The sequence below is a fragment of the Anoplopoma fimbria genome, chromosome 20 (assembly GCF_027596085.1).
Source record: "Anoplopoma fimbria isolate UVic2021 breed Golden Eagle Sablefish chromosome 20, Afim_UVic_2022, whole genome shotgun sequence".
NCBI classification, from domain to species: Eukaryota; Metazoa; Chordata; class Actinopteri; order Perciformes; family Anoplopomatidae; genus Anoplopoma; species Anoplopoma fimbria.
Genome location: NC_072468.1, coordinates 1,253,620 through 1,274,764, shown reverse-complemented (window position 1 = coordinate 1,274,764; position 21,145 = coordinate 1,253,620). Strand labels below are relative to the sequence as shown.

Below are 21,145 nucleotides of genomic sequence, written 5' to 3'. Positions count from 1 at the left end.
TATACACTTTCATAAAAGCAAATTTTATGAAGTGATACTGCACTTGATGTTCTGTTTGGCTCAAAACCTTTTTAGCAACATTAATATTTACCTTGAGGTCCTGGATGCTATAACCCTTACTCGGAGTAATTTGGAAGACTTCCACAGAGGACATGTAGGCGGCCAGACGAGTCAGGCTCTGCTTCCCACTGCCTCCAACCCCAACCAGTAAGCCATGAGCCCTTGGAGACTCCAGGATACGACTGATGCGACAACTGGTAACAACACAATCTTTGTTATGCCATAAAACACCTTAATTCAACCAAATATATCAAATCTATGCAAACTGTCTTAATATGTCAAATCCACATCTGCTGCATGGATGCTTTTAACATGTGCCAATAACTCACATTATTTTAGCTTCCCTTTCTGCCTTAAACTGCCATCTTTAAATTTATTAAAGTTGCTTATGTCCTTTTTTACTACCTTTATGTTGTTTATAAGATTCTGTCTTCCTTTAGTTGTGGTGTGTTTAGTGTCTTGGTTTTAATTTTGGGTGCAAAACACTACATAAACATTATCAAAGGAAATCATTTCATTAAGTTCACTATGATCATTATAATTTTTCATAATAATATTCAAACTAGCTATACTTACACATGTTGCATGGCATCTTCAAACAGCACCAGATTCATGGCTGCATTGAGCTCATTGTAGCTCTCCAGGGCGTCTGTGAGGACGGACCTGAGCGCAGCCCAGTCTGAAACTGGAGCATAGGAGGCTTCATTGCCCATTTTGGCAAAGTGGCAATAGAGGAGCGGCAGCCTTGTCATCTTTTTTTCCTCCAGTGCCTGGAAGAGGACAAGTATTTTAAAACATTGAAATATATTGTTGTATGTTTTTATCTGAAGGTGAAGAACAACAATTTCTACTATATGATTCATATTTAGTTTTATCAGAATATGTATTGCACCTCAAAGCATTCATGCACAGTCTCCATCTGGAGCTTCCGGAAGAGCTGCAGGTCCTTGACATCTACCAGTCTGTCTGAGTACACTCTGCAGGACTCGTGGAGCCACAACAGTGCCAGGTCAGTGCTCTCTTCTACACTGTCAGGTCCAGCAAAGAGGATGCCCTGAATAACACAGATAATTGTATGAATATTTCACTTTTCTTTCAAAAGTCCAATTGCAAAAAATGTTCCCCAACGGTACTACCTGAAAGACGTTAGACAAATCTCGTAGATTAAATGTGTAGTGAAATTTGATGGCTGTGGGCAGAAAGCTGTGAACCATCTTGTGATGAAGTGTCATGGCAGCTTGAACCACAGCTACAGCGCTCCTCTGAACTGACTGACTGAAGAGCTGCTGCTTCAGGTGGCCACAAAGGATCTGACTGAAGATTGTCATCTGAGCCTCAGACGAAGGAAAGTTCACCGCGAACACTGAGAAATGTCTCTGTAGAGCAAAGGCACAACCAAACGTCAGAAATTGTATAGCGGTGTATATTTTGATCATAAGGGGATGCTAGTTTAAGAATGACTTCAGTCTCACCCCAAAACATCATCGTAAGTAATTTTGAATTAAAATCAATTCATCTGGAGATATGTTTTTAAAGTACATGTTACAGGCTTGTCTGTAGTAGCAGCAGTAATAATAGTAGTAGTAGTATCTCATGCGTCATTAAAATACATCTTCACCATGCTGCCACTTGAGTATTAAATATTATGTTGAAAGCTGTTACATGGTTTGTTTATGGTCCAAACCACACAGGAGATTTAAGAAGAGTTTTTCCTTGTGGAATTGTATTTGCTGTTTATCATCCATGCTAATCCTTTTCTCTACAAACAAGTAAATGAAACGGTTTCTGAGAACTTTCTGCAGATTAAGATCCACTATAAAAGCACATTGACTCAAGACTCTTGACAACGGTTTGAATGGATAAACTGTGCCTCTGTCAAAGGGTGCTCTAAAACAACAATCTGCACAATAATTAACGCATACATTAATCCATCCTTAATTAAAACTAGACTACACCTAAAATCTTGAGCGTTTGCATTGAAGAATAAATAATGCTTGTAGAATAAGCTTCTTTTAATCCAACATCAGAAAATAAGATTGATGGCGGTATAAGTGGGAAACATACTTGTAGTCTGGGGTTGATAATGAAGCTCCCAGCAGTTGGATTCATACAGGCAACATACTGGGTATTGTGTATTTCTTTTAGGCTCAGTTTCTGCCTGTCATACCTATAGAGAGCAAGAAAAGAGAGCTTGGTGTTATAAGCAGAACACACGATAGTTCTGCAAATATATTTCATGTGGTGGCATAAGACTCAAACACTCAACTAAAAGACTGGCACAAATTGTGAGCGGTCTTCTTACCAGTGCCCATAATCCAGATGCTGACGTATCAGTGTGTGAGGTTGCACTGTTCCATAACTGTCGACAGCAGGCATGTTGATGTCATCTATAAAGTAGACCATCCTTCTGTTGCCAACGGGGGAGTAGCTTCTGCCTGCTCTTTTCTCTAGTTGTCGCTCAAGAATCACTACAAGAGAAAGAAAAAGTGATTTGTCACAAAAACAAACAGGATTTTTTTTTTACCTAACTACAGTTGCCAATACATACATAAGAGACAAACAATATTTTTTTAAAGAGCTTGAATAGTCTTACACTTGTAGAAAGCAACTTTGGAAATGTGAGGATGTCATATGACTATGTAGTAATGATTGCAGAAATTACCTGACTGTGAAGTTTTACCCCCTACACTATTTTTGAATCTGAGCTTTACCAGCAGATGGTGCTACAGTTTTTCTTGATGTTATAGTCAGTACTAAAGAACAATCAGAAAACCTCGCTCACCCTGCAGCATGAGGGAGGTAGTGTAGTAGTTGAAGGGTACTTTTGTTGTCATGTAACTCTCTGGCAGACAGTCAAACTTGTTCTTGACAAGTGCAGTCTTTCCCACTCCAGCATTCCCCACAAGCATCACTGGCTGTCTCCTCTCCAGCAACAAGTCCATGAAGTACCGAAGACGCATAGTCTCTGCTGTGTGTACCAGAACAGCCTGCAATCATAGAAACAGCAGGAAGAGAGAGAGCAGAAACATACATAGTTATTATGGCTTTCTTTGAGTGTGATTTATTGACAGACATGTGTTCAGTGAATTGTATGTGATTTATAATTTCTTGTATATCCCCAGTACACCACAACTATTCTGTCATAATAGCATCATTTGCTCAGAACAAAACCCTACTAATTATGGCTCAGCAAGAGCCTTTGGAGCATTCACAGCTGTACGCAGGAGAATAAAGAAAGACAATAGAGTGTGGGTGATAGCTCAAGCCTTGTTGCTCATGCCTTCACCCCCACACAGTCTGGTATGGGGTGTACTAGATGGTAATCAGACACAGTGGAAAGCCTATCATCCATTCTAGCACCCCTGCCATAACCTCATGATTGGACTTTACCCTCTCTTATTATGTTCATTGAGGCAGACATGCATTTTTAATATGCCTGTATTGTTCATTATTGGTTATTTTTCATGATTTTTCAAAATGTTGCTTGTGATGTGATTATTTGAAAAGTCTGTGTTTCTGTAGTTACACGAAGGGTGCTACTCTCCTATATGTATAGCAGGTTATATGTTCTTACCTGTAGTGGTGTACAAGTTTCCATTTCAAAAGGCAGCACCGTATCACTCCAAGGCAGGAACCGTCTGGTTTGAGGGTCAAGGTAGTAGTCAAACACTGTCCCCTGTGCTGGCAGCTTCACTGTCTTCATTTCTTTGGTCCACCACTGACTGAACTCCACTCGGTAATCATAGAGCTGGACACATCATTGAAGATATAATATTGTGCATTAATTCATATCATTTCAATGAAATACCCCACCATTAGTTTAAATCGTTGACAGCTTATATTATTCTTGGACACTTGTCTGTCAGCACAAGGCGCTATTCTGCTCATTACCCTATATTTATACCTTCAAAACAGAAGCACAAAGACAATTCAAGGAGTAAATAGAGTGGACTATTACCAGGAGTATTATCAAACTATCCAATAACATTTTGATGTAGCCTGAAACACAAAAGCCCACTAACACATTTTTCGATGAAAAATGCATATTTTAGTTTTGAGCACCTATGAAATAAAAAGAAAGCTTTCTTAGCTTCATTAGGACATAAACATTTCTGCAGGGTATGTTATTGTCATGTCAAAACTCATGCACCAAAATTGTAGTTAAAGTTGCTATATGTAATTTGATATGAAAATACCAAGTTGATATGAAAATACCATTCACAATTTCATCAATTTAAATTAAACTAAAGTTATACCTGATCTTGAAACAGGGCCCCACCAAAAGCCCAGATGCAAGCAAATGTGAAGTAGGTCTCATAGAGCTCACGTGGAGAGTCAGATGGAATACTTTCTGGTGTTAGAAGGCAGTCCAGCAAAGTGCAGAGTGTCTGAATAAGAAAAAAATATTATTTCAGTCTGATTTGCTGGCTGTGTAGGCATACAACAGAAGTAATAAATTCACTGCATATGCTTGTGTGTTGTCTACCTGCACCATAGAGTTTTCTGGGATAGGAGTGATAGTCTTGAAGGTGTTTCTCATCTGTTCTAGACAACGAGGAACATATTTTTCAAACATTATGGTGAGGTGGGCCCTTTCTGTCTGGCGTTCTCGTTGGTCAATCCAGCTGGCAACATACCTGAGCAGGAAGGAATCATTTGATGTTAATGTGCTGATCTGATCGGGATCTACATGAGTGTCCTTTGTCTTTTGAATATAATAGATTTACACAACATTTGGTGCAACAACTTTGTCAACACATGACAAAGAGGATTTTACAAAAACGGGGTTGCAATGAAAAGCTCAAAAAATGCTGTGATATAATGTGAATAACAAACTGTGTGACTCACGGGTTCCAGCCCAGGTCCTGTTGGTTAACATAAAGAATTCCTGCTCTGGACACGGTAGCAGGAGTGGCCGTTCTTAGGTGACTGATTTCAAACACCAGTCTCATGGATGAAGTGAGTGGCACACGTTCATTACTGGCCAGAGTCAACACCTGAAAGACGTTATGATGCATTACAGTTTCCTAATATTATAACATTTGCATGGTCAATATGACGGACAAGACTCTACCCAAACAATAAGGAAAACACCTTAATTTCTCATCAGGTTTGACAGACTTGCTTAAGAATATTTCAAAGGCGGAAGATCACTGTGACTGTGATTCATTGCTGTGGAAAAAGACTTCCAAGTACTCACACTCCAGGAAGTGATTGCTGAAGGAGGGGGAAAGAAACATCTTTTTCTATCTATACCACCTTGGTTGCTATGTGTTGTACAAAAGCGTATGAGTGAACAGGAGGGAGGTACCTTGTTGTCATCCATCACTGTGTTGAGTGATTCAATCCACATCGGATCAATGTCTCCATCCAACACAATCCACTTAGGTCCTGTGTGGGAGATGTTTGCTTGCTCTCGCATCAGTGATGAAAGCAAACCTTACACAGAGATGAAGAAAGCAAACAACAACTGTGATTACAAGGTAATAGCACTGTTTAGATCTAGAACGACTTAGAACTGGTTAATGTGTTTTAAATTTTGTTATTCTCATTTAAAACCAGCTTTGTTTACCATCTTTCCATTCTCGAGTTGAGTGGTGGATGAAGCCAAACAATTCATCTCTGTCTATTGCCTTTGGATTGAGGTCATTCCATACAGGCTTCCTCTTCAAGTTTACATAGGTTTTATGGAGAACTCTCAATATCTATTGAAAAGATAAACAACTGATATTTCTTGAACCTTACCAAAACAAATTGAGCATTTACTTTCACAATTTGTAAGGTAATAAAATCCAACCTGGCTTTTCCCAGTGCCAGCATTTCCAACAACAAAGACAGAATGACGCACTGCCAAGAGTTCCTCCAACTGAACCACCTGACAAAATAAATGTAGAAAAGGATTATTTAATTATTTGTTTCAGCATTGACCAGGTATGCACCATATCATCTCAAACCTTAAGGATGAATGTCTCCTCAGGCTGGAGTCGGAGCTCCAGCGTGGTCTTTCGGATGGCCTTTTCAAATTCACACTCTCTCTCTCTCTCCACCTCCAAGCCTGGGAACAGATCTGCCAGCAGTCCCAAGAAGATAGTCACATCCTCAGTGACAATTTTAGGCATGTTGAAGTCCCTCAGTGCACGCATCAGCACCTGGGAAGTAAAGTGCAGTTATAGATTAAAGAGTCTTCCTCTTGTGGCAGTGAGATGACATACACATGTAAGTCACCTGATCCTCTGGTCTACCCTTGTCTCTTCTTCTCAGAGCCCCTGCCACAACCAGAACCGACTTGACAGCACGCAAACCCCAATCATAGTGGTCCTAAAAGACACATGAGAATAGACAGTAAAGATGTGTATTCCTGCGTTTATACTTGCAATAAATCATATCATACAAATCACAAAGATGCTTCCATACAACGCTCTGGTCTTAGGGTACTAGGGTCCTTTTGGTACTCTCTGTTCTACTCCAACATTATGAAATATAACAGTGTTATTAAGTGTTTTTCTCCTACCTGCTTGGAGAGAAGTTCTTTGCAGAGAGTGTACAGAGTGATAAACTTCCTGGCTAAAAGCTTCGCCCCACGGAAGCCTTCAGCAACCAACATTATCTCACAAATAAGCTCTGTGTCAGGCACCACCATGGCACAGGGTCTACAGCAGGACACACACAATGCAGACAATAAACTTCATGCTGAGTAAAGTAGCACACTATAAGCAAAGTTAATGTATAACTCTCACCTGAAAAGAGCCTTGAGGTTCTCAGGTAGCTCCGTCCTGCCGGCATAGCCAGGGTTCATAGTGATGAAAATCCCCACAGAGGGCTTTAAGACAATGTCTTCATCTAAGAACAGGAACCTATGAGGTTAAATAAAGGGTTAAAACATTTTGACTCTTACAGCATAAAGGCTTCATGCATTCAGCTTCAGTTGGTTACCTTTTCCTTTTAGAGCGGATGGCGTCGTGTATGGTTTTGACCTGCACTGCTACAACTGACAGAACATCCACAGCGATGCGATTGAACTCATCAAAGCAGCCCCATGCTCCGGTCTGGGCCAGACCCTTGTAGATATTACCAATTGACTGAATATGAAGAAGAAACATTTTTATTTTGCATTTAATCATACATTACTGAAACATCTAATCAAGACCAAAGTGAATAATTATGAATTGTCCGCTTAATGACTTTCACACCTTGTAGTCCATCTGTTCGGAACAGTTGAAGATGTATACCATGACGCCCATGGCTCTGCCAAGATCCTTAGTGGTCTCAGTCTTCCCTGTTCCAGCGGGTCCAGCTGGGGCTCCACTCATGGTCAGGTGTAGTGACTGAGTTAAGGTGATGTAGCACCTGGACATGCCCATGGCAATAGCACACAGGGAAACAAGCAAATGTGCTTATTGGAAATGCTGAATGTAGCAAATGTATGTATTCAAAAGTTACATGATAAGCAGAACAGTTACCGGTCTGTGAGGGGAGTGATGACTAGACGTGGTGTATTTCCAAGATACTCATATGAGTAAAGGAACTGGGCATCACAGATGTTAACAAAGCAGTGACGCTGCTCTTCATACCAGCAATGCCGGAGCTGGGAAAGCCACTGGAAGGCCTGTGAGGTGGTGACCTGTGAACACACGTGGCTTCCATTAAATTATGTCAAAGAACACATATGTCACAAGAGATAGGGGCAGCAGGTAATATGATGATAATAGTTCAAAAATAGTGTCTGTTTTAGTTTAAGCTAATAGTATATAATCTAGTCTAAACATGTGGTCAAATGGAAGCTTTGCCTCTGTTGTTTATCTCATTCCATATAAATGTAAAAAGTCAAGAACTGTACTTTTCCTAGTTAGGTTTTTGTTTTGCTGCACATAGGTTTCAAATGGAGAATCAAGCTGTTATAATATGGATTGTGATTTTCATTAAACTAAATCTCACCTTAGAAAAGCTAAACACTGTGACATGGTCTTTTACACACCTCTATGATGAGTATTTTATTTAAAATTCCAAAGTTAGCTTAATCAGACTAAAAGGAAATGCTTATTATGGGATGATTACATTGTGATTACCTTTTGGGCAATGAGGCTGGCAACAATGTCTCTAGCATGGACATCAATAGTGCACAAAGTCATGATCTTCTGTCTGTCGCCTGAGCTCAGCTCTCCCAGCAGCATGCCGATCAACAAGTTGAGCTGAGAAATCTGGAGGAGGGAAGAAAAGCATATTCAAAGCAATGCTGCGGAAAATATACAGACGTTAAGGTATATGTGCCAATTTAAATTTACAAACAAGATGATTGGCAAAAATCTGACATAAAATTGCACGGTTTAAATTTCTTGTTTCACTTGTATTGTTAAGTATTCTACAGTAAATCATTAAAACTTCAATCCATGCAGAACAACATAAACAGTCTGTATATAAATTGTAGACCATGTGGACAATTTTACAGAAACACAGTCAATCTGAAGTGGACTTTTGTTCTTGCTTTAGCTAAAACATAAATGATGTCTTGCATTTGTAACTGGTCTTGTGCGACGGCAGATCCAATCAGTCCAGTGCGTTGAAGGGAAGGAGAGTTTATTCAAACAGCAACCAAGGACACGGTAACCTTAAATATTGCTGATGAAACTGACAAGAGTAATAATACTGCGTGAGCAAAGCCCACAACAAGACCTCACATACCCATCTCAGGTCACTGACTCTGAAGTTATTATGAGGGCATTATGGAAAACGTGTCCATCTTCTTTAGCTGGCTATATTAATAAACTTTCAATTACATTAACTGATGTTGCAACAAAATGTATAATAATGTGTAGATTCCTGTGAGTTTTGATGCAACGGTTTGTGGTGTTGTTTTACCGTATCCTAGTTTTGTAACATTTTTTTCTTATTTCAAAATATTGCGTACGCATTACAAGATAATATTATTTTAATGTCGGTGTGTTACATCATCGTACAATGTACCTGTTTCTTGTTGTATTCTTTTAGTGCGGTCTCAAATCCTTCCTCCAGTCTTTTAAACACAAGCTCCATATCATTGCTCCAACAGATCTGGGATCCAGTGAGAGCCACTTGGGCAGGAAAGTCGAGAATCCACTGCTCTCTGGGCCGGTCCTCGTACACCGACACAGCCTCGGACAAGTGACCCCTCACACATTCCTTCATAGACTCCTCCAGACAAGAAAGCCATGCCTCCACCTGATGTTAAGTATTTTTACCATTAGTTTAGTTCTTCATCTTATGAAATCGGATAGCTTTTTCAGATTCTTTGATCCTGAATATAATCTTACCGGCCCGAAACAGCAACATTCTGTCTGGAATGGGACATATTCTCTCTCTTTGCTGTACATGCCCACTGCAAGTTTAGGATTATCAAACTGTTCGCTTTTGGCAAACTCAAGATCTGAGAGGTTGTCAAATAATTTTGAGAGATGAACAGTTACCTGCAAAAGACATTGAGTCATTCAACTTTTCACAATAGACACAGAAGTCAAGTAGTGACACTAAAAAAATACTAAAAAACAAAAATCAAGGTAAATGCCAAATAAATATACCTCTCTGGGCCGACTCCCTTTGGAAAGGATGTCCAACAAGTCTGCAGATGAAATAAAGTAGAATCGTGGAAAAGCAAGTCTCTTTGTCTCCAAGTATTTGGCAAGAGCTTTTTCACACACTGTCAGCCTGTTAAAAGAGAGAGTATGGGAATATTGAGCTCATCAAAACAGACTGTGAGGAGTAAAATGAAAGTGTAATTAAATAAAAGTTAACCTTGTTTGTAAATCCTCTAACTTCTCAAATAGATGAGGTTTGTTGGTGGCCTCAATGACATGTTTAGTCTTAGCACTGTCCAACATTAGCTCCTGAAAGAACCAAAATTTCCATGTTTACAATGATGACATTTTTTTAATTTGCTTCGCTATATGACTGACATATTAGTGCAGACCTGAAATTCTGCATCTATAGCTTGGAATCTGTGAGCATCTGCAGGCAGTTGTTGGCAGATGTCTTCACAGCTTTTGAAGATGCTTTCCAGGTAGGCCCATGTCTTCTGGACCTCAATCCAGACCATCAGCACGGAGTCAGCCACAGTCAGCTGTTTCTGTAGTTCCACTACCTGGAACAGGAAGTGGTGTACATGCTTGCTCTGGAAGATGCCCTGGAGCTGAACCTTGAGGATGAAGACAATGGGACATGTGTATAGCTTACAAAAAGGATTGGGTCCAATGTAAAACTCAAATACACCACACTACTGAAGTAATATCTTAATAACCTTAACCTCATAACATAAGTCAGTTTAATTACAATGCATATTCAACCTCATTTGCATACTGTGCCATAAAAAGATGGGGGAGGGAAACAGTCTGTTTCCACAAAGATCTAGGCATTAAAGTGAAAAGACCTCTAATTGCTGCCTAAAACCCCCCAATACATCTGGTGGACCTGTACAAAGACCGCCACAGTGCAACAATGTCCTGTGTTCTATGGCAGCTATAAATCTAAGGACTCAATAGGGTCCTCTCTACTCTCAGCTGTGCTGTTAAACAGTCAGACAGGGCGGCCCCTTTCTGCACTCTCATCTCTATTCAGCTCTTAACTATCAGTGCTTCTCACAGACAACTGGTCTTGAGAACTTTCAGCGCAATAAAGTCACACATAAAATCTTAGTAACAATTTCAGAAGCTTAGATATTTACCTGATGATCCTCAAGAGTTTCAATAAGTTCCTCATCACATTTAAGAAGTGGCACAGAGGTTTGGTAATGATCTTCATATGAAAGCTCCATTGATTCCCAAGTTTTACTTATTTCTGTCACAATCTGAAAAAAAATAATAGTGGACAGAATATTAATAATACCTTAACCACATATAGTTACTACAACTGTCCAATGAAAACCATGTATCTATGTAATCTATGCTTTTAGTCTCAGTTACTTCAAATAAAGTGTTCCATTATTAATTAAGAAAATCTCTTATGCTAAAAAAAAAACATTGGATTATCTGAAAAACACACACACAATGCTGAAAACAGACTCATGAAAAATGTTTTGGAGATACATGGACCACGTTGATGAGGTTGGGATCATAGTTCAACGTTATTACTTTTTTCATGTGCTAACTAACTCTTGATGTATTCGACCATAATCTAGTAACTGAAGAAGAACCTTCTCTATGGCCATTTCTTTGACTGCCTTATCCACTATGTTGCGAACTTCGTCTTCCAACAAATGGAGCTGCAGAGCCAAGAGGTCTTCCAAGGTGGTACTGTCAGTCACAGTGAAGTCCATCTATTTCAAAAGAATAATTGTCATGATGCAAAGTCTCAGATTTCCATCATGCAAGAAGAAATACTCTAAAGTATGACCGCTGCTGTGTGTATTTATGCACCTGTGTTGTTCTAATTAGCTTCACCCAGTGGCGCTCTCGTATTGCAGGGTTCTGGAGCTGACTCACGGCCCGAAGTGACGTCAACAGGTTCTTTACATAAAGGTCTAAACCAGAATACACATCCCACACGCGAGCCTCTTTGTCAAGCTTCCGTATGTCCTACACAAACAGAAGGTAGGTAAACATAATTAGTTATTAAAGGCATCTGTTACAAATAGCAATGGTGCATGACAGCAAGACAGCAGGGGGGCTATGCTGGTGTGATGTAGCACTGTTGGTGACCTCACCTTGGCAAACCTCCTCAATTCTGCATCCATCTGGTCCACGTTTATCTGCCTCCATTTGGTCATTGTCCAGTTTTCCACAGTGCTCTGTAAAGATAAAGACACGTGCAGAAAGGTCAATGGGCTGAGGGTACTTAATGGGGACATTTAGAGGCTTCAGGGTATTTAAAGAATAAATGACAGCCTCCAAGAGGAAGGGCTGGTCAAGTTATTGAGTTATTGGGGAATGTAGCGTGGAGATGAGGCTTTCAGCTGTATTTTCTTTTACAGTGTGCTTTAAGCTACTTACCTTCACATATACAACAATGTCCCACAGTTCTTTGAGGACAGTGATCTCTCGTCTACAGAGCTTGATGTCCCTGTAGTCAGGAATAGTAACGTCAAACAGATTTGTGGACTCCTGTAGCGCTGCTACCTCCTTCTCCATGTCTCGGACAGCTTTTTCAGACTAGAAAACAACACATATTGATTGTTATCCAAAGTGTACAGGATGATACAATGTTATTTAAACGATATAGCAATGGCTAAAGACCTACTTTCTCCAGACTGATGTAGGGACGCACTGCATTGTTAGTAAAGGGGGATGTCGCTCTGAACATCTCCCTGAATTTGCTTTGTTTTACCTGAAAAATGAGAAATACCACTTTAATAGCCTTCACACATTTCTTCAATACTGTGCAAATATATTTTTGGAAATAAGAGCTTAAAGTGACTTGTCACCTCAAATGTCATGCATCGTCTCCGTATAACCATCATTTCTGCATTCTGCATGGGTGCAACCTCGTGCCTCACTTTAAGGGCCATTTTTTTTGCCCCACTCCATTTCTCTGGAAGTTCCTGTAGCAAGAATTAGTTTTAATTTATCAAAGGTTGAATGGCCACAAAATGAATTTGTGAATTAATTATCCTTTGTTATCATATCATATTATTTGGTACTTGAAGGTGGCAATAAATTAAGGACCATCCATTATTTTCTTTACCTCCAGCTGAGAATAGACCTGGTCTGGTATGGTCACTCCATACTGTTCAAGTAGGATTATTGTATCCTTGAAGGGCTCAAACATCTTGTCTGTGGCTGCTTGTCTATCTCTGACAGCCAACAAGTGACTCATCACTTCCACCAAGCAATGGTGGTTTCCTTTAGCCACAGGCTGGCCTAACCCTTGAACTGTGGCTCTTACAAACGTCTGCAGCTCATCAAGACTGAGTGGGAAAGCATGCACATTAAAAAAACTGATCTTAAAGTTTGTTCTGCATTTGAAAGCTATGCAGATTTTTTGATTTTTTTTACCTGTTAGTGACGTATGTCAAGAGGTGTTCTTTGAAAAGCCAGCTCCACTTCTTTATAGTGTTTAGGAGGCTCACTTTAAAGAACTTGATAACCACTCGAAACCATCCATTAAACACTGTGAAGTCTTCAAGCTTGGAAATTTCAGCATATAGATCCTCATAAAAATCTATCTGTAAAAATGAAACCACATCAGAGATTACAATTTACACACCTGCCATGTATGGGAAAAGTGATTCATGGTTCAAAAAAGCATTTTACCTGTTCTTTGAAGTTATCGATTGTGGGCGGGCTCTCAAGGAGTGCATCTGCTCCACAAGCCTCTATCTCTTCAGCTGAAACTACACGTCCATAAAGAAGAAACTGGCTGAGAAACTCAGCCTTGTCATCTTGCCAGAGATGGGTGTAGCAGTCAAACTTTCTCTGGTAATTTATTGCTTTCTTGAGGACGTTCTCCACTCGCTCCATTATTTCTTGTCTCAGGTCCAACAAATCTAGCATATCATCCATTACATCCTGTAAGAGTTATACAACATGAAATATAACATGAGGAGAATTTACTATTTGTAGAAGAAAACAATATAATAAGTTTAGAAAGACAGAGTAAACTTTTTTACCTGGTAACTATGGTTGCTAAGATGAGCAGCCACTCTGTTGATATTCACCGAAGTCTTGAATATGTCTCCGACCAGTCCTTCTATCAGCTCATAGAGGCCGTCCCCTGCATCTTGCTCCAACGAGGGGAGGTTAACCATTCCTGAGCTACTCAGCATTAACTGAGCCTCAAACAGAGGTGTCTGGTTTGGCATTGATTCCATGTTGTCCGCAAGGAACTGAAGAGAGTGGCTGATGTAGCTGAAGAGCCCCTCCACCACCATCTCATCCACATACTCAAGGTAGGACTGCCATGCTTCTGACGCAGGGTCAGCGTGGAAAAGGACCATATTCTCCTGATGAAATTGTTACGATATTGGACAGATGGTGATATTGGGAATGGTGCAGGTTGACACATTTAATTTGAGGGGTTTGATCTATTTCAAAATAACTATAGCATGTATGTTTACATGGTTTCCCATTGGGACAATTGTAAAACATATAAGATAAATACATTTTTCAGTCTAATCAGTCAAATTGAATTTGAATTAAAAGATTAAAACCAGAAACAGCATCAAAAGACTTGGGATTGTTAACGGTGCAAGACAAATTATGTTTACATTTGTATTTATCCTATAATATCTGTATCATCATCAATAGCCAAACACAAGTAAAAATTGTGAAAATGAATTAAAAATTAAGGTTTTAATTTACCTGTTAACATTTAAATATCTCTACAAGACGCTAAAAGGTTTTGGATCCATGCCAATAACGTTTACTTACAGTAGACCAATTAATCTATAATGTACAAGAGTGAATATTATCATACATTCAGCCACACGTACCTGTACCAGCTTGTGTATAGAGTCTCCATCCTTCTTCACGGAGCTGTACTTCTTGTTGACACTGTCCGCCCTGTCGTCCAGCTGTATGAGCGAGCCTCTCTTGTTGTCCTTTCTGCTAAACATGGCCCTTTTGCTCCATCCCTTCATCATTGACTGGATGGCTTCGCAGTTTTCTTTGGCTCTACTGACTCGACATACAAGGTCGTGGACCAGGTCTTTGGTGGTGCTGATGAAGCTCCAGCAGTCCGGATCCTGCCATGTCAGGTCAGACTCTGCTCTTGTCAACTGCACATCTATGAACTCCTGCTCAACTCTGATGAGCGGAAGTTCCACCTCTAGCACTGTCTGCTTCAGCTTGTTGTACCATTGTACTAATAGCTGCAGACTGCTGACATACTGGAAAATACAAGTGTGGAGAAAAGAGGTGCAGACTATGTAAAGGACAATGGGAATACCATATTACTTATTATTTCGCAGGTATGAATGAGTGTAAGTGAGTCCATGAAGTAATATGTTTGTTTCTTACCTTTATAAACATGTCACGCTTCTCGAAAACTGTCATTGCAGCTGCAGGGATCTTGATCTTACTGAGGGTCTGAATGTACTTCACATCTTTCAAGACTTCAGTCAGCTGAGGAATGACATGAAATTAATACTCTTATACATAGTCACAGTGGTGTAGGTGAAATGTCTGGTCTCAACTAACAGAAACCCTTGGAGAATTTAATAAGTAAAATGAAATAACTGTAAAAAAAAAAAATCTATTCCCCATTAATTGATACTAAGTGATGCTGACCTGCATCTGGGCTTTGTTCCATTAGAAGAATATTGTTTTTTGGCCATACCAAGTAAATTAAAGGATGCTAACAGAGATTCCAGTTTTGGGGGATCTTGAGGGCATGTGAGCTCTGTGAGGGTATTGATTGAATTATTATTTTAGTAGACAGACTTATTACATTGCATTACTAAATCAGTCTAACAGTAAGTTAAATAATTATTAAGCATAGGAGGATGTCTGCATAATGTGCAATGTGCTTTCTAGCTTGCAGGGACATTACACCAATTACCTTTGGATTGAAGTTGAGTGAGATCAGGTCTGATGAGGTATTTCGGGTGATAAGGGGCTGGTTCAGGTTGATCAGGCAGGCTTGTTCCAAACCGTTACACCAGTCGGAGTAAATGTCCTCCTCATATTGGTCCAGGAGACTCAACATCTCCATGTACATGTGGTACTCCTCCGACATCTCTACACCACCTGCAGGACTGGAAATATTGCATAATTGTGAGACAACAGTCATTTTTGAGCTTGGCAAAACTGCCATAATTTGTCTGACTAGCTATTGTTTGTAACTAATACATTCACTGAAAATAGTCGGGTGTTTCTACTGACATATCCAACAGTAATCTGATTTTCTCCCATGGTGTTTGAATACGTTGTCTGAGCATTTTTGCCCACTTCAAAGCTCCAGATGTGGGAGCCATGTTCTTAGTTAGACCACTTTCCATCTGTAAAGAAAGAAAGAATTGAACAAAGTTGTTGCATGGACAATACCTTTTGTGCCTTGAATACATTTTCCTAATTTTCTCTTTTGCTTCCATTACCTGAGTGAGCTGGGATTTGAAGAGATGTTTACATCTCTCCAGCTCTTTTCTGAAATGTTGCTGCAGTAGAAGGAAGTTGGGATTGAATATCTGTCTGATTTGTCTTCTCTCCAGGAAGGGTCCAACAATAGTCAGCAGCTAAAGGAGAAAAATGTCTCACTTGATAGTCCTGTCACTCACTATTCCCTTTATCAATACTCTCATCAGTATCATTCTAATATCTGGTCTTGCTTACTTTGAATGCTGATTCCAGTCCTGAGCAATCCTTGAAGGCCAAGCATAGAAGATTGGCAAGGCGGCATTCGAAGTCTACAATCCTCATTTTCAAATCCTTATACTCGTTTTCAAAACCCTAATGAGTAAATTAAACTTAACAATTCAACAGCATTTAATGATTAACACCACTGTAAAACCGTGCATTGTCAATATGCTGTAGCTGCTCATGGAAATCTTAATAAGTAATATATTTGACAATCAACTCAATTTCACCTCAGAGTTGAAATCAAGTGGGCTGTTTTCACTGTGCTTCAACACTTGGCAGTGGTTACTGAACTCTTTATACATCTGAGCAGCATGCTCACTGTAGAGTTTGCCATTAAGTCCACCAAATTCCATTTTTTCCATCCTCTGAAAGTCCAGCATCATTTCAAACAAGTCCTGCAAAGATAGGGTAGTAGGAAATAAAACGACGTTCAAATATTACCTTGCTGTGACACCTGAATACAAAGACAACAAAATATATCTCACCTCCAGCTGAAGCATTCGATTAAGGAACTGGTTGAAACGTGCAAAAATCATGGCAGATGGGAAATCCCAGGGTGGATGTTTCACATGGTTGGCCAACCTCTCCCTCTGGGTCTGGTAACTGTCTCTGAAACATCTGAAGACTTTTATCACCGTCTTTACCATTTGTTGACTTTCCTCTGGATCCTCTCGGAGCAGCAGATCAACAGAGAGGTATGTAGAGGCCTAAAGAGTGCAAGATTTTACATCTGTGAATTTGTTCACGTAGACAGCCAATAACTGAAGTTAGAGTAATACTACTGACTAGCATTTTTTTTTTTTTTTTTAACTATATTCACAACACTTTCACATGTATGTGTCACTCGATGTATTCCATCACTACAGCTGTTTGAAATGAGGATTCCTACCTGCTCAATGAACAGATTGCATAGCTCCTGCAGTAACACCACGATGCGTGCTGGACTTTGATAAGATTGGCAGTTGCACCAGATAAGGAAAAGCGTGTGTAATAGGGCAGGGATGAATGCTTCAAATTGAGGAAATCCTCCCTTTTCCAGTTGAGACAGTTGTGCATGCAGTGGCTGTAGATGGAGGTCAATATCTTGGGCTTCTTGAAGTGCTTTTGATTGTGAAAAAAAGGGTTTAAATTAAAACACCATAATCGGAGATAATACATTTTGGAAATCACAAACATTTGACAACATGCAAGCTAAAGAATGTCTCCTTGGCCTGTGAAAAGGGTCCAGCTAATCTTACCATCAAATACATTTCCAATTAGAATCATGATTGTAGGATGATAGCTGCTATCCATCATCTCTAACATCTTTCCCATCTTCTGAACGTTGGCACTATGAAGCTACAAGGGAAAGTACCATACATGTTAATCAGAGTGTGGAATGTCAGGAGATGAAGCTTATTTTAGTTAAAATCGGGAGAAAAGGGGAGCATACCTGATGATAAATATTCTCTATATTGCTCTTTCTGGAAGCCCAAAACTTCAGCTCTGCAGTGGGCCCTGGATTGCAGCCTGTCATAAGTAGGTCTGATGAATCCTCCTTTAAGATCTTCTGGATCAGATTGGTCCAGTTGATGACCTGGGTCTCTATGGCATGGGCCAGTGCCCTGTCATAGTTATTGTACCTGAGTGTGAAAAACATGTTGAGAGTGTTTGTTTATGCATGCAGTATAAATAAAGATCCTAGGCTTGGAAAAAAATAAAATCCAAATGTGTGTGTTTTCTTACATTTTGAAGGTGCTGTATGAATTTTCAATCCAATCCATCTCAGTTGGAACAGGGAGGACGCTTTTCCCTAAAATCTGTCCCCGGACAACTGATGTCTTACTGCACATGTTCTCAACATGTCGAATCATGTCTTCAGACATCAGATTTGGCCACATTTGGTGGTTTTTGTTGTTTGACAGCAGTGGAACACATACCTTTCGAAGAGACAGAAATAATCCACCCAGCACTCATAACGGCACAGCACATACAACAAAATGCGTGACATGGGTGTATGACGGAGGGTAAAACAATCACCTGCTCAACTGTACTTGACAGCTGTAGTAGTGGTGATGGAGACAGGAGGCCAAAAAGCAGAAGCTCCCTGTAGTTTTCAGAGCTGACGGGAACAGCTCTCTTCTTGAGGATGTAGATTTGCTTATTTTGAGCAACAGGTGGGACCTACATTTGAAATGATATCACAAGATTTGACAACAAACAGAAATGACACTCCCAAGTACGGTATATGTATATATTTAAATTTTCAAGTTCTTATTTTTAAGATCTTAAGTTGATGCCACGAAGGCTGCAATATCATCTATTATCTTTATTTAATGTTTTATTTTCTTTATTTAATGTTTTAATATCTTTATTTAATGTTTTATTCTCTTTATTTAATGTTTTATTTTCTTTATTTAATGTTTCATTCTCTTTATTTAATGTTTCATTCTCTTTATTTAATGTTTTATTCTCTTTATTTAATGTTTTATTTTCTTTATTTAATGTTTCATTTTCTTTATTTAATGTTTTTATCTTTATTTAATGTTTTATTTTTTTTTTAATTCAATAACTTTATTGAGACATTTGTTCATGCATGCCGGGTAAATTATTATTATTTATTTTATTTTTTTTTTTTAAATTCAATAACTTTATTGAGACATTTGTTCATACATATAAAACACAAATTAAAGGCTTTTAAGTGCGCCTTATAGTGCGGTAAATAAATACAGTCTGTCACAATAAATCACTTTTTAATACATTATAAATGCACAAAGCTTATCCAGCTCACTAGTGATGTTACTCATTAACGTTATAGAAGAGTGATGTAACAACCATACAGGTACCTCTTTAGAAGCAACCAGACAGGCTTTTTTGGATGAGGAGAAAAACACAAGAGACTCCTTTTCAAAGAAGAGTTTCAGAACAGTTTGGAACTCTTGGGTGACAGCACTCTTGTCCCATGTTTGGCGGTGCAGTCGCAGTAACAAACACACTCTCCCCTCCACAAACTTCACTCTGTCGTCCTCAAGGAAGGACGGCACACGTTGGTCGTCGGACATGGCTGCTCTACGACCACTGCATCCTTAAGCAGTCAGCTGCAGAGACTAGTTATATGCTGTATTATAGTTTAAAGTCAGCGTTACTTCATATGTTTGAGCTGTACAGTCCCGTAGGGGCGGTTCAGCATTCCGTTGTTAAGCAACAGAGACTCTCTTCAATCACTGCCAGGAGGCTGTTTGGAGAGTGAGAAAAAAATAAAAAACTTTCTTTAAGTAACCCTCTTCTCAGTGAAATACAGAACCAGTCAAAAGTTTGGACACACTTTCTCATTCAATGGTTTTTCTTTATTTATTTATTTTATTTTTTTCTACATTATAGATTACATTACATTACATTACAGTCATTTAGCAGACGCTTTTATCCAAAGCGACTTACATATATAGTAGTATATTACATATCATTCATTCATATCATATCATTCACCCATTCACACACTGATGACAGGCTACCATCAAGGTGCCACCATCAGACTCTAACTAACATTCATCATCCAGTCCACACCGATGACCTTCAGGAGCAACTTGGGGTTAAGTGTCTTGCCCAAGGACACATCGACTGCTGAAGCCGGGTATCGAACCACCGACCCTCTGATTGGAGAACTACCAAATTTGGACACACCAGAATTATGTTTATTTTACTCTCCACTACGCCACAGCCGCCCGATTAATATTGAAGACATCCAAACTATGAAGGAACACATGTGGAATTGTGGTAAACAAACAAATGCTCAACAAACCAGAATATGTTTTATATTTTACATTCTTCAAAGTAGTTGAATGAGAAGGTGTGTCCAAACTTTAGACTGCTACTGTATGAATGATGATTTTATTTTTGCTTTTTATTCCGAGTACTGCATCTCCTCGTGCTTTGTCATTCATTTACAACAATTATTACCACCACTGGTTCATGGTCCCCAGTGAATCATGCTTTACCAGTCGTGTACACTTAATATTGTCAACAGAACAAAAAAAAAGTTAGATGATGATTTTAGCATTAAAAATGTTTTTAAAGACCTAATTCAAGCTTATGCAGACTCTTATCCTTATATTCTTTAAGGTACAGAACCAGTCAAAAGTTTGGACACACCTTTTCATTCAATGGTTTTTCTTTATTTTTATTTTTCTCTACATTGTAGATTAATATTGAAGACATCCAAACTATGAAGGAACACATGTGGAATTATGTGGTAAACAAACAAATGCTCAACAAACCAGAATATGTTTTATATTTGAGATTCTTCAAAGTAGTTGAATGATAAGGTGTGTCCAAACTTTTTGACTGGTACTGTATGAAAAAAATGTACATTCTAAAAGTAAATTATATTGAATCGATGGTGATTTCTAATTCTTTCTCTTTTTTCCCCCGTGATCAGCAATATAGATGAATAATGCCATCTACTGCACCGGGCTATTATAATGGGCAGAGACAGGACTTAAGGATTAATTGAAGTGTCACAGTTTGAAATGAATATGTACATACAGAACCAGTCAAAAGTTTGGACACACCTTCTCATTCAACTACTTTGAAGAATCTAAAATATAAAACATATTCTGGTTTGTTGAGCATTTGTTTGTTTACCACATAATTCCATATGTGTTCCTTCATAGTTTGGATGTCTTCAATATTAATCTACAATGTAGAAACAAATAAAAAATAAAAATAAAGAAAAACCATTGAATGAGAACGTGTGTCCAAACTTTTGACTGGTACTGTACATGATTTTAAGTACAGCTTGACAACGGCGTATTCATTTTAGTAGGCTGTCATAGCTCCTACACTACAATTTG

At 39.0% G+C, this 21,145-nt stretch overlaps 1 protein-coding gene across 1 annotated transcript in view; it reads right to left on the bottom strand.

Annotated features, from left to right (window-relative positions):
* LOC129110179 (dynein axonemal heavy chain 11) overlaps positions 1-19,357 on the bottom strand; it is a 37,616-nt gene extending 18,259 nt beyond the window's left edge. The window contains exons 1-52 of the mRNA XM_054622368.1: positions 19,142-19,357; positions 18,336-18,479; positions 18,042-18,235; positions 17,749-17,938; positions 17,555-17,654; positions 17,206-17,417; positions 16,802-17,023; positions 16,544-16,711; positions 16,290-16,406; positions 16,055-16,192; positions 15,843-15,958; positions 15,520-15,715; positions 14,979-15,083; positions 14,453-14,848; positions 13,631-13,963; positions 13,275-13,529; positions 13,017-13,186; positions 12,706-12,928; positions 12,446-12,562; positions 12,262-12,348; positions 12,015-12,173; positions 11,729-11,812; positions 11,442-11,600; positions 11,219-11,341; positions 10,751-10,873; positions 10,001-10,225; positions 9,826-9,917; positions 9,612-9,738; positions 9,348-9,500; positions 9,022-9,255; positions 8,127-8,258; positions 7,521-7,681; positions 7,251-7,407; positions 6,994-7,139; positions 6,798-6,914; positions 6,572-6,710; positions 6,286-6,378; positions 6,015-6,209; positions 5,858-5,935; positions 5,633-5,765; positions 5,372-5,499; positions 4,909-5,057; positions 4,547-4,697; positions 4,317-4,448; positions 3,635-3,808; positions 2,843-3,047; positions 2,363-2,528; positions 2,125-2,227; positions 1,197-1,436; positions 953-1,114; positions 637-830; positions 92-254 (exon numbers count right to left, since the gene is read on the bottom strand). Coding sequence (XP_054478343.1) covers positions 92-254; positions 637-830; positions 953-1,114; positions 1,197-1,436; positions 2,125-2,227; positions 2,363-2,528; positions 2,843-3,047; positions 3,635-3,808; positions 4,317-4,448; positions 4,547-4,697; positions 4,909-5,057; positions 5,372-5,499; positions 5,633-5,765; positions 5,858-5,935; positions 6,015-6,209; positions 6,286-6,378; positions 6,572-6,710; positions 6,798-6,914; positions 6,994-7,139; positions 7,251-7,407; positions 7,521-7,681; positions 8,127-8,258; positions 9,022-9,255; positions 9,348-9,500; positions 9,612-9,738; positions 9,826-9,917; positions 10,001-10,225; positions 10,751-10,873; positions 11,219-11,341; positions 11,442-11,600; positions 11,729-11,812; positions 12,015-12,173; positions 12,262-12,348; positions 12,446-12,562; positions 12,706-12,928; positions 13,017-13,186; positions 13,275-13,529; positions 13,631-13,963; positions 14,453-14,848; positions 14,979-15,083; positions 15,520-15,715; positions 15,843-15,958; positions 16,055-16,192; positions 16,290-16,406; positions 16,544-16,711; positions 16,802-17,023; positions 17,206-17,417; positions 17,555-17,654; positions 17,749-17,938; positions 18,042-18,235; positions 18,336-18,479; positions 19,142-19,357 — 8,496 coding nt within the window. The remainder of the gene's footprint in view (positions 1-91; positions 255-636; positions 831-952; positions 1,115-1,196; positions 1,437-2,124; positions 2,228-2,362; positions 2,529-2,842; positions 3,048-3,634; positions 3,809-4,316; positions 4,449-4,546; positions 4,698-4,908; positions 5,058-5,371; positions 5,500-5,632; positions 5,766-5,857; positions 5,936-6,014; positions 6,210-6,285; positions 6,379-6,571; positions 6,711-6,797; positions 6,915-6,993; positions 7,140-7,250; positions 7,408-7,520; positions 7,682-8,126; positions 8,259-9,021; positions 9,256-9,347; positions 9,501-9,611; positions 9,739-9,825; positions 9,918-10,000; positions 10,226-10,750; positions 10,874-11,218; positions 11,342-11,441; positions 11,601-11,728; positions 11,813-12,014; positions 12,174-12,261; positions 12,349-12,445; positions 12,563-12,705; positions 12,929-13,016; positions 13,187-13,274; positions 13,530-13,630; positions 13,964-14,452; positions 14,849-14,978; positions 15,084-15,519; positions 15,716-15,842; positions 15,959-16,054; positions 16,193-16,289; positions 16,407-16,543; positions 16,712-16,801; positions 17,024-17,205; positions 17,418-17,554; positions 17,655-17,748; positions 17,939-18,041; positions 18,236-18,335; positions 18,480-19,141) is intronic.
* Positions 19,358-21,145: the final 1,788 nt, after the last annotated feature.